The sequence below is a fragment of the Trachurus trachurus genome (assembly GCF_905171665.1).
Source record: "Trachurus trachurus genome assembly, chromosome: 13".
Lineage (NCBI taxonomy): Eukaryota > Metazoa > Chordata > Actinopteri > Carangiformes > Carangidae > Trachurus > Trachurus trachurus.
The window spans coordinates 15,150,862-15,164,218 of NC_139892.1; the positions used below are offsets into that span (position 1 = coordinate 15,150,862).

The following is a 13,357-nucleotide window of genomic DNA, read 5'->3' on the forward strand; positions in this document are numbered from 1 at the left end:
TGGAAAGGCAGGAATAAAGGATTTGAACATTGTGATGAGGACGACAGATTGACAGTAATACATGCCTCCTCAAATAGCCTTGATAGAACGTTATAAAATACTCATTATCTGTAACTATCTTCACCAAACATCACAGTAACATCTCCAGCTGAATCTCAGGGATACTTTGTTTTTCTTTTTCTGTTTTTATTGACTTTCCAATTCCATTTTAATGTCTTCTTAATGTATAATTTTAATGTATTTCCATCCCTTTGTAAAGCACTTTCAATTTCCTTGTGTCTGAATGGTGCTATACAAGTAAGCTTGCCTTTTTATTAATGAAGAAGGCCATGTAACAGAAGCCCTGAGAATGTCATTCCATGTTACAATTTGTGTTAAAACCTTGGTGAAGCAGGTTAGAAAAGTTTGAATTCCAGTGTCTGAATTACCATTATCACAGTGAATACCAGGTACCACCCACAGCAGATACAATAAGTGCTATGGCAAGTATTTGAGGCTTTGTTATTCATTCTCAGGAAGTATATGTTTGTTCGTGGGCCATGTAATGTCATTTTCACTTTTCAGAGCACACTATGGGCAATTTCTGTCAGAATTACTCACATTTCTAAGAAGATAATAAGGTCTAAGAAGGTGTATGTACTGTAGACCCATTTTTTTCTTTTCATGCATGTTGTAATACTCATGGGGTTTCAAATGTATTTCAATAAGGTGGACTATTACAATAATAATGAACTGGGCAATATGGCCTTGAAAAAATATATCAGATTCTTTTTGCAACAAATCCGATTCACGATTTAAATCGATGTTTTCCTCCCCTACTAAAAATCAGTCTGCACATACTTTTTTTTAACTTTAACTTTGTTTTGTTTTCTTCTGGGAGTGCATTCATAAACAACTAGTCAAAATGAATTGTATGATTGTAATCTACTGTGAAAATGTCTCTAGTTTCAAACTGACAGTGACAGAATGCAATGCACAATGCATACCACAAAGCAGATTTGCAACCTTTAGTTGTTGAAAGAGTTATGAAAGAAGGTCAGACGCCAAACTTACATGTAGTACATCTGTGTGTGCGTAAGAATGGCGCTGCGCTCTCCAGCCGGCTCACCTGCAGCTCACACAGACGAGCTGTCAGAGGAGCGCTCTGCTGTTCCTCTCTCTTTAGCGTGGTGTTTGGCTGCACTTTGTATAAAAAGAGTTCAACACTGAAAGGTCCAACCGCCATCGGACCACCGATGAGCCAGAGCATAATGGATGTGGCGTTTCACAGCTGTAGCAGCGTGTGCCCATGTGTTTTATAATATCGACAAGAAAACAACTCTTAACTACGGGAACCCAGCGGGGAACGTCGGTGGTGGATGTTAAAGAGAAACTCAATTTTCATTAACACAAAATCCCCAAATCGATTTATCGCTCAGCCTGATGATATTGTAATCTAATGACATTTTAAGGTGCACAGTCTGCAGTTTGTGTGGAGACAATGCTTTTGTTAAAGGCAGGATGCCATCTGAGTAAGGTACATGTGTTCAGCCATTAAGGGTCATAAACATCACCAGTCTCCTTTACTTCCTGTGGTTATGACCAACTTTGAGACCTGACAAATGTACTGCATCTCATCACAACACGAACTACAACTTTTGAACTGTAATATCCAGATAATGTCTCCACTGGATTACTTTGCTCAGAGCATTATTCTCAAGGGATGTGACATTAATCTGAGAAACCTTTAGAAGAAATTTGCACGTGTTTTGTCAGAGAAGGAACCATATTCACCATGAAATCACGACACTGCTGCCTGACACAATCCTGCTGTGAGGAAAAAACACTGACACTCTTTGGAGGAAAGTGCTAGAAGACAATTGTGGCTCCTTTCTTCTTATTTGGCAGTTTTGGCAGCACTGTTCCCGTTGCACTGTGCTGATTATGATAACAGCGCCACCACATCAGCATATTGCCGCAACTGCAGGTGCAAATGACAGAAATCCACAGAGTGCAATGCTTCTCGGTCCGTGAAGACAGCCGTCAGAGTTTCGTAGAGAACTGGATGTTGCACGAAAGTCGACAGAGGCGGGAAAAAGCCTGATTTTCAATCAGAGTTGGTGCCTGCTTTGCCCTCAGACTTAACGCTGAGATTAGTGTGCTATGACATAGTCTGTCTTGTGCTGTGTTTATGTGTAGTGCACTGGCTTTGCCATTCATCTCCATTTATTATGTACATAAACATGTGATATTAGAAAAATGCCATATTATGATTTAATAAGTTCAAAGTACTGAACCTAAAAAACAAAATTATGCTCTAATTGCCTATTAAACCTTTCCATGTAGTAAATCAATCCCAGCCAATCAGTATTATTGGGAGACTTGTGTTGTGACCCTTTACTTCTGAATTTATATTATAAATAAATGAGATTATAAAACATAGCTGTTTGAAGCATGACTCTCGGTGGTTATGACTGGTAATTAGTTTGCTGTTTCCCTGCCAAGTTTCTGTCACACATTTGCAGTAATGCGGTTTAACACTTCTGAAATTGGACATGCTTCCTTATTTCAAATCTGTCCAAGTGTTTTTTTATCATCATTTATCACCAATCTGAAGCTAGCTTTCACAAACATAAATGGGAGTCATGTAACCACAGGCAAGAGGGAAGTCACCCTTTTGTAGTTTCTATCGTCCAAACGGATTGATGAACCTCGCAGCAGCATGCTTCACTGACAGTGTCAAATTAATGATTGTGCTGCAGATAATTAAAGTGCACAAATCATGGACATTAGACCTACAGTGAGACTGAGAGTATGCATGCATGAGTTGTGGGGCTGATGACTAATCAGTGGCTGTTGATGAAGGACGAGAATGGCATGTCAAAGGAGTGGGAGATCTGGTGAAGCGATGGGGGAGGGTGTGGATTGCAGTAGGCATGCTTCAGTGCTGGAGAGATAAAAGAGCTAGAGAGACCAATCCATATTGCAAGTGATTTCTGTTTAGTTTTGAACTACAGGCTGGAAATAAAGACACCACTGGAGTCCCTTTACAAGTGTTAAGTAACAACTTACAGAGCCAGAGAAAGAATATAGAAAAAAGAAAGTCATCATAAGCTCAGATATTCTATCCATTTGTTTCCTGTTGCGTGCATCTCCTCTTTGTGCTTTAAACAAATAGCCCAATAGAGGCTCCTGCAGGGAGAGTGGATGATATTTTTCCATTTGACTTAAGTCCTGGTCTTCATTGCAATAGAATCTATTAAAATAACTTGATTTAGTCTCTAAGTTCTCTAAGTGTCTTTCCCCTATGGCAGCGCTACCAATGGACTAGAAGCAGATAAAAATAATACTCCACCCCTCATCGCCCTCCACCTGTTTCTGTCTCTAGTAGTGGCAGTTTTAACACGGCTGAACCACCACTAGCGATGTGCTAAACAGCACAAAGCATTTTCATTGGCTACCAAACCAGAACAGATATGACAAACTCCCCAACTTCACCATATTCTGGAGCCCCCCTTGTGAATTTAAATTGCTGGTATGAAATGGGCAGGACAGAGGGGTAATAGTTTTTGATAATGATCCTGGGCTAAGCTTTGGTGCTGTGTGGCCACATGCCGCACAGACAGCATACTGATTATTTCTCTGAAGTGGGCTGGATGTGTGTCAGTAACGGTAATTTCCAGGCCCGATTGGCAAAGAGCGATGAAATTGGGGGCAGTTAGCACTGAGGGGGAAAATAGTGCTGGAGTGTGTGGAAATGCAGAATCCTTCCAATGGTAAACAAATTATCTGAAGTGAAATGACAACATTAGGGAATGCAACGCACCAGTCCACATTATGAATATGGCTCTGTGCGCAGCTTTTAACTACCTGCATTTTTTTTACCACTATTTCAAACAACTGGGCAGCCCTTATCAAAGATCTCTGGCCCTCACCTTTCTGAATGCAGGGCATTCAATCAAATCCAACATGGATCACAGTCACAGTCAAAATTCTGCAGAATCGGCCAAGGCGTATCATTAGTGTGTGTGTGTGTGTGTACGGTGTTTGTTTTACAAGAGGACAGGCAGGCATAAAGAGCATGGACATTTTGATGCGAAAGACAGATTGATTGTGATATGTGCCTCCTCTAATGGGTTTGATGGAGCTTCATGAAATATTCAGTATTGGTAACTGTTGTAACATTACCAGCTGCATCTTAGGGATTAGATTTTTATATTAATGAAGACAGCCATGTAACAGAAATACTTTCTGCTTTCAGAAATAGTGCAGCATTCCATGTCACAGTGTTAAAATGTTGGTTAAAGCAACATGGATTATGGGACCTTGAATTTGAGCATCTAAATTCCCATCATTGTAGTGAATATAAGGTACAGTACCACCCAGAGCAGACCGACAATGAATCCTATATGCAAAGTATATGAGGTCTTGTCATTGATGCTTGTTACTTCCCAATATGTAAACCTTTTTCTGTGGCATCATGTCATTTTCACACACTGAGGACAATATTTGTCAGAATGACTCACAGTATATATATTACTGTACTTCAGACCACAATCAAACATGCAATAGGATTTAGCCTTGTGATTTACTTACATATACCTGAATATATGAAAGTTGAATAAAGCTGTGGATGATACAGAAATGCAGATAATGTGTTTCTCATGTTTTTCCTGTCAATTTCTTCCTCTCTATTGTCGGTAATAACTCAAGTGTTGTTGACAGATTTAATTCATGATGATTGACATGTCATGAAAGTGTGCACGGCCAGGCATACCAGGAAGGTATTCTAACCTTGTGCTGAGGAATGCAGTCACTGTGATATGTTTGAAGAATTCCTTCTAATCCTTTTCTTCACTATGACCATTGCTGAGATGCTGTTTTCTTTGCACATCATAATTGGATGGGGGTAGGCATAGGAAGATAAAGATAGAAAAATGGGCTACACTTGTATTTTCTCCATCTAACACCCTCCTTGTTAAGTGTGGGAATGCATCACCAGGATCTGCAGTGTGTCTTTAAGAAAAGGTGGCTGCTGTTGGATAATAGGTGGATAAGCTCTTATGAAAGATTTGAGCAAAAAACATAATGCTCGATTTAGCAAATCCAAAGAGCTGAAGTAAAACATTTCTCTATCATTGTCACTAATCTTTCCCGACGGTATGTGAAAACAAACTAAGTAGATAAGTTTTTTTCTTCTTCGTCTTCTTTTTTGAAGTTCTATTCATAGTGCAGGTTTGGCGGTTGCTGAGTGAGAAAACCCATGGGGCTGTCTGTTGTCTCTAGCGACAGACAAAAGGTGTCTGTTTCTGCTCTGTGTGCCCACACATTTACAGAGCCTAACCCCTGAAGTCAAAGCCCATTTATCTCACAGCAAATTGGCATGTCTAGACAGTATTTTTTCATTATATTATTTATTATTTTTCCAACCAAGCTCTCTAGTAAACCCCATTAGGAAGCTTAATAAAGCGTTATTAACATGGATCTCTAGCTCTGCGGGCACCTGAGCACAATCACCCTCCTCCCGTCCTGATAGAGTCTGCAAAATGAGGTGCTTAATTGTTAATTGGGCATCTTAGTTGTGGAAAAAAATTTCATGAATAAGTGTGTGTCATGCCAGCCAGAGAATAAAAAAGAGGTACATTAGGGAGGTGCTTGTGTTGGTGTTTGTTTTTTTGTTTTTTGCCAGCACTGTGATGCCCAGTGAAGGATAAATCTGCCAGATCTGACAAAGATTTATTCCGTGTAGATCCACCTTGATGTAAGCCCCAGCCCTCCCAAATGTTTCACCTCCATTTCTGTACCACTACGAAGGCACATTTGTTGCAAGACTCATCTAGGCTTTGAATTGAATGAAGGGGTCACGTTTTAACTGCTCAAGTGACAAGTACAAGCTGGTGTCAGCTACCACTTTGATTCTTTCTTTCACCGCTGTATTTTAATAACTATTTGAGGGAATCAATCAATATAGAGCAGACAGAAACGACATGCCCAATATTACACAGAGTTGTACAGAGTTGCTCCAGTTCAAGAGGGGCAGAAGCCACCTTGTTTGAGGCCAATCAGAGCTCTGATTGGCAGGTACTGTAGTGATTACTCTCCACCCTTAGATTTAGCAACAACGTTTTTTTTAAAGGGTTTGCAGTTCACTGTTACACTTCTATAACAACCAAGATAGAAAAATGTTGGATGCAACTCAGCAGTGTTATTTGTCATATGATTAATGTTACTTCTAAGTTCTACTGCTGCTTCATAGCCAACATTAGCAGCTCTTCACTTACCACTGTAGAAGAAACAATGTTGAGTTCAGCACCACTAGTCAAAAGCCGTTCACACTTGTCTCTATCAGGCTGATTCCTCAACTGAGGTCAGCGTGCTAACTGAGCCCAAACACATTCCTCTAGCAAGTCACCATGGCTTCCAACCTGCCATGGAGATGTAACACTGCCCAGAGGGCGTAATACAGCCTCATGTCTTGTAAAAAACCGTGACGGCTAAAGTTCTTGTCAAGCGACAGTCACCACCACCCACGCGCCCACTCACACCTGGCAGAGGAAACGTACAAATAGCCCCCTTAAAGTCATGCAGAAGCTACAGTAGAGGTAATGGCCTCTGTGTGTACTTTTCTGTGAAAGATGTGTTATTCAGTTAATTAATATTTTTGAAGGGGCTGTTTTTGAGAAGTCAAATATTTGTTTACAACAGTTCCAGGGCAAAGCGTGACACAAAATTAGCATGAACTCCTACTGCAAATTTCAACAACATCAAACGCACAAAACAGCTTAGGATGTTTTTCCACCTAATTGAACGCTGTAATCAAGCCGATACTGCGCTAATCTTCATGGTAAAAAACGCATAGCGGCCTGACAGGTAACCTGTCTTTGAAAAATAATCTCCAGTTCTTATTCTTCTTTTCTTTTTTTCCCCCTTTTCTTGATTACACTTGAGACCAGAGAAGGCGGACAGGAGTAAGGATATAGGTGGGGCATGAGAAGTACGCAGGCCTGTGTGCTGCCAACAGAGAGATCCCTCCAACATTAAATCAATTACAGCACAGGTTGAACTGTTTGATAATATCAGTCATGACTGAGCAGATACAAGATTCCCTGGCGTTCACTGTGTTTCTTCAGAACATGCCAGGAGATCTGTGGAGGTAGCTGTCTATATGTTGGCGTGCTTCATCTGTGTGCTGACTGGGTAGCAGAGTACGGGCGAGATAAGCTGCTCACGTGGGAGCACAGTCAGGGCTGAACAAAGCTGTCTAGGGTTGAAGGGCAATACATACAGTGAGATAAAGTCTCACCTTAACGGCATCAGCCACAGTATATACGCACATGCACATTTACAAAGGGTCTGGTCAGCCCGGGAGAATCTCGAGAGTCTCAAGATGATGAAAAGCTCATTACAGTACACAATATGCTTTCAGGTACGGCGCGTTATGTTGGTTTAGTAATAGATGTATATTAAAATGAGGCAGCGTACAGACTTGTATATTACTGCATGCGTTTGTGTGTGTGTGCGGGGTGCGTATAGGCTAGGCGTGTGTGTGTGTGTGTGACACAGGGGAGAGTGTATGCAGAGCACGAATCAATATGGAAACTTCTGCTTATCGTTAACAAACTATCCATCACCTGGAATTCAGTTCAAAGCTGAAAAATGACTTGCAGGGACTCTAATGGCATTTTTCAACTAAATTAAAATCAGTTTCCTGTGTGACAACAGCCTTTCCTACAGTATGATGTGGTTTGATATCATACGACAAAGCTCATCAATTTCCTTGTCTGCAATGGGATTAGTAATTTCCTTTGAATGTAAAAAAAAAAAAAAAAAAAAACAACTATAAAGAGAACAACAGTATGGCTGCGAAATAGTACAAAGATGTTGTAAGATGGAAACATATTCCTCTGCTCATTATTATAATTCCCTGCATGTTATTATTGTATCACCTTTTATATGATTATGTCAGGAAATGCAGGTCTGAGGCCGATTTATATGCCTGTGTTTTTCACGTATCCCATGGAAACGAGGACGATTATGTTGTTGGAGAAGAAGGTACAATGAACTCAGAAGTTTGGAACAAAGAAATAACTCTGAACTGAAGTGTCGCAGTAAAACGTGTGAGAGGAAGCGACACTTTTAAACCTTTGCTGCAAGTCGTGCTCTCAAATCAGCCCGTGAGTGTCTGTATTAATGCACGTCTGCAGTGCGTGCGCATACATGTGTGTGTGTATGTGTGTGGGATTTAGTTGATAGGCAGGCTGCCAGTGTTTCAAACTACACATCACTACCACTCTGTACCCTCCACTCTGATCCATAAAACTACCCCCAGCCCCCCGCCCACCTCCCTACACCGTACCCCTCCCCATTAACACACCCTCAGCCTCTAATGGAGTTCACTGCACACCACTTTCCGCCTGAACACGCTGTAGAGGAGTGCAGCTAATAGCAGTTACACAGTTGGAATACATGGGTGTGAGCTGGAGTTAATGTATGCCACCAGAGCAGTGTTGGCAGACAAGACCGTGTTATCTGCTGTGGTGTGTACGGGCCCGGCCCATCTGTACGGTGACATCCTTCATAAATGAACCATGCTGAGCTGTGACGCCTGTCTCTAAGCCTGCATGCGCTTCAGTCCTGGTGCTGCGCTGACACCTCTGATGCATGTACAGTATCTTGTCTCCATATCATGAATAGTCAAAGAATATGTCACATTTGTAAATCACCCTTTAAAGGTTCTTTCAGTCTGACTTTGACAAGAGGGTTTGAGTGAAATTGGTGGAAATGGGCATATGGTGCACTTCCTGTCATTTTCTCTTCATTCAACCCTTGAGACATTAAAAGCAGGTGTTTGTTAAAACTCCATTTGTTCTCCTCTTTGATCTTGAAGTTTCCTATGCTCGCCTTTCTTCATTTCATTAAAATAATGTTATGACTTTAATAGGTTGGAGCTAACCTGTCCCTTCTTGGTTTGTTCTTTTTCAGGGGTGGAGGCCATGTTTTCCCAGCAGCCACAGGACTTGGTGGTTGTGGCAGGCCAGCCCGTGACGTTACCATGCACAATCCCCGGTTACCATGGTGTTGTCCTGTGGATCAAAGATGGCCTGGCACTGGGAGTTGGCAGAGACCTCGCTGGTAAGGAGCAGCATTTATCCCCCTGTCACCCTGCATTTCTCCATCCCCCTCAGTTTCCTCTATTAATTATACTCTCTAATATAACTGTCATATTCAAATGGTTGCTGTTTGTCATCTATAGCCCCCTCATGTCAGCATCCTACCCTCTGCCAAATCACTCCACTGACAGATAAAAGAGGTGCCATTATAGTGTTTTACAAAAGAAGTACAACATTACAAGGGTTACATGAAACATCAATAATAATATCACACAACATGACCAAAGAGAATCAAAAAATCATTTATGTCACTGTGTTAGATGCAGACTTAAACCTTTTACACTTTGTGTTTGGCAGAGAAGCACAAAAAATCTGAATGAAATGTGAAATCAATAGTGGCACTGGTCTTTCTCTGGTGCTTCAGGCTGCTAAATGGCTTTTTGAAGAGTGGCTGGCATCCTCTAATTACACTGCACCTCATGTGTAATTGCCTTAATTGTTTAATTTGGAGTAAAAGTGACTACTGCACTGTCATTTAGTAGCCTGTTGTTCCGCCAGTCGAGGCGTTATGTATATTCATGACCTTGATGAATTCAAGGAAACACATCACTCCCCTACATAAACATTTACAACCTTTTGAAGCACTGAGCTTTTGAATGAGGGAATCCATCAAAGTGCTGTACACCCACATCATTTATTGAAATGATCATTAAATTCTTGCAAAACACAGATCCATTCGAATTAGTGCATACACAACAGGAAGTGTTACTCTATGAGGGCACGGGCTTTATTCTAAACGAAAGCTTTAATTTACCCCCACTTCTCTGGTCCGTGACTATTGGGGCATTGGCAGAAATTGCAATTCAAGGCACAATGAGGCAATATTCAGCTTAAAACACAAAAGTCTCTCATGATCAGGAATGATTAAATATGTATTCCACTAGAGATTGAGGGTCTTCTACTGTCTGACCTTTACCAAACACTCTTAGAGGCCTTCCCTGTCACTGATGTGGTCTGTAATTAAACCTCAGTGGCTGACAGAGCCCCAGTAAAGCCATCCTATTCCCTCTTCAAGTCCTTATCAGGCCCAGGGGATGCTGAGAGGTTGCAGTAAACAATGGTCATGCAGTCTTCAAGTCTCCTTCGGAGGGAGAGGAGGCAGACGGAGAGAGTACTTATGATTGTGAGAGATAAAATGAGAGAGAGACAGACATAATGGAGAACAGGGCACAATTTTTTTTCAGGATATTTAGGGTCAGAGTGACGCTGAGATGTTTATTTTATGCTCTTGTGTTTTATTAATTTAACAAGCTAAGACAGCAGAGATTGAATCTCATTTCCCAAAAATGAGCAAAGTCGGAGGAAAGAAAGCTGAGAAAGAAGAGAAGTTTGGATCACAACACATAAGGGAACTACAGTAGATCAGCCTTTAATAACATGTCTGTGAATAGTTGAATGCACAATCCTGACCTTGCCCTTATCCACAACAATTCTCTTCTTTTTTATCTGGCAGAATAATCAGGCCCTAGATGCAGAGTGGAAGTGATCTTTCTCTCTTAAGCTGTTTTACAAAATCCACAGGGTTTTGTATGAGAAGGAATAGCTTCCTGCCTGCAGAAGATAGGTCGCTAAAATCAACAGTAAGATTGGGACAGGGGCTGAGTGCCTTCTATTGAGACAGATGACACTTTTTTTTTGTCAAAATAAAGCGCTCCACAGCTGTCCTTTTTATCGCTCCCGCCGCCATAAACAAGCAATGCATGCGGCAGTCAAAGAGTGATGGTACATCCACTGCAAGACGTACACAATGAAAGGAAAGTGGCAGCTGTATACATAAAAAGTGCAACGAATCAAATGTTGCATGGAGCATTTCAATAATATAGGTCTGCTCGCCTATTCATAGAAAGAAGCTGCGTCGGCAACGGCATGCTCCGCTTGGGACTTGTCTCCATTCACAGAAGCAGTGATTAAACTGAGAGAACTCTTTCACCATTCAGTGCAAGAAATCACAGCACAAAAGCCAATGATTCCTATCTGTCCCTGAATTTCCTATTCATTCCCCTTTGTGTCATGCTTTCCCACTCTAATTAAAGAAAAGTAAAGTAGCCCCACAGCAGCACAGAACATGACAATCAATGCCATGAATATGCATGACGGGAAATGTATGTGCTAAGCATGAGGATGCTGACAACAGAGAAAAAACACCTATAAGTGAATTCTCCTGGCTGAGTGTGTGCATTATTCCATGCACTTATATAGGAGAATGAGCTTTTGAGAGGAGAAGCTGACAATTAGTAGATCTTCAGCAGTGTGCACGTGACACTCCGGCTTCTCATGAGAGCAAATTGAACACTGGTCACCTGTTCACAGCTGAAGCTAACCTGTTCCTATCCCCCTGGTGGATACACTCCATGAAACAGGCCCTAGGTGAATGCTATAAATCACTATGCTCCCGCCTGAAGTGTGTGTGTACTTACGCGCACGTACACACAGAGACGCACACATACATAAACATGCGCGTACACCATTGATCGAGCCTCAAGACAAATCCATTCTCCCTTGATGGATTCATTACTCCTTAATGGGCCTATTTTACATTGTTTGCTTTGGGTAACACATTGTGTCTTTGAAATTTGCTGAGATCTAAGATCAATGGCCCTTTATAGGTACACATCACATGTGCAGAGGTGATCAGTCTTCATGTGTGCCAGTGTAATTTCCGTCATATTGACAAAACGCATAATCAAGGTGCTAATAAGGTGGCAGAAACATATTTCAGTATGTTTGTGTTCTTTGAAACTGAGACGATAACATTCTTATCATTTACTATCCACCAAAGAGTGACTTTGATCCTTCTGGAACCAAGCTAACACACAGAGATGAAACTGGAGCACAGCCACATCCTCACACAGCAATATTATTCTTAGGTTGCCAGAGGAACAGATGAGGTAATTGGCCAGATCATCTGTTTGTAAGTGAGACATTTGCATGGTTTATACCTTGCAAGAATTAAGACGAGCAAAACTAAAGTGCATTCCAAGTGGATTCTGCATCTGAGGTGGGTGTTTGACGGGCTTGGTGGGTGGGCTGGAGTCAAACCAAGGTCACATCACTCAGGATGTGCAGTGATCATTACCCTTGTGATCCGCAATGGCATTATTGCTTTGAATCTCATCAATGAACATAAAATTGAAGAGAAATGGTTCTCTGGGTGACCTTGTGCACATAATGGCACATCTTCTATTTTAGGCTCTATTCTGATCATGAAAACAGGGAAAACTCCTCTCCAGTCAGCCGTTATTAGTGTTAATAATTGAAGCTTTTAGTCGTGATCAGCTTTCTATTAACGCTGTTAGATGTACACGTGGTTTTAGGGAAGCAAAGCTGTATTTCTGTATAGGACACATTATAGCAAGGGGATTCAAAGTAAGGGAACGTTTTATCACCTGTGTCACTAGTTTGACTACAAATCATCCACTGGCGCAGCTGCCAGAGTTTTTAGGTAGCTCACCATTTATTTAGCCTTTGTCAGTTTATCTTTCTCTCAGCTATAATATTTACATTTAGGCCTTCTTCTGTCCTTCACTCTCCCACTGTTCAGACCCTTAAGATTAAAGGCTACACGTAGGAGGATGGAATGCAGAGAGTGGATTAATCGGCTGTAACTCACCCCACCAGCATAATATGAGCCCACTTCATGCTCTATTAAAGGCAACCGGATTCAATGAAGCAACAGCCTGTAATTGGGCAATGAGCATTCGATGGGTTTTTGCAGTAGACAAATTCAACAGCTTTAAATCTGTTACATGGTTGCCCAGTCTGTTAGGTTCTTTTTTGTAGGTGCTAACACAAATTACCAGCCTTTAAAACCTTTACATTAAAAGACTGGAGAGTTTGGGGGATCTCTGAAGCAAACATGAGTCATTGGCTAGCTGTTACTGAGAAATCAATATTTAACTCGCCAACATTTGTTGGCATCGATCCAACAGTTGGATGGTAACTGACTTTTTTTGGAAAGGAAATGACAAGTGTGTGAGTCTAAAGCAGTTTTATTTTACAAAGCACGAAGTTGGAGTGAAGCTTCCTTGAAAGTCTGGCCTTGATCTGCTGTAAAATTCACCAAGCCCATCCACCGGTTTCATCATTGATCAGTTACTTAAGGACCACTGAAGGAAAAGGCCATTCTTCTAGGGAAGTTCTTTCCATTTTTTGGAGTGCACTTTTTATGAGCAGACATTCTCATTTCATTCCACATGCTGTATCCACAA

General features: G+C 41.3%; 1 protein-coding gene across 3 annotated transcripts in view; it reads left to right on the forward strand.

Moving 5' to 3' along the window:
• kirrel3b (kirre like nephrin family adhesion molecule 3b) overlaps positions 1-13,357 on the forward strand; it is a gene marked incomplete at its 3' end in the record, with an annotated part of 157,693 nt that overhangs the window by 89,769 nt on the left and 54,567 nt on the right. For all 3 annotated transcript variants that reach the window (XM_083984431.1, XM_083984432.1, XM_083984433.1), the window contains exon 2: positions 8,962-9,111. In XM_083984431.1, coding sequence (XP_083840557.1) covers positions 8,962-9,111 — 150 coding nt within the window. The remainder of the gene's footprint in view (positions 1-8,961; positions 9,112-13,357) is intronic.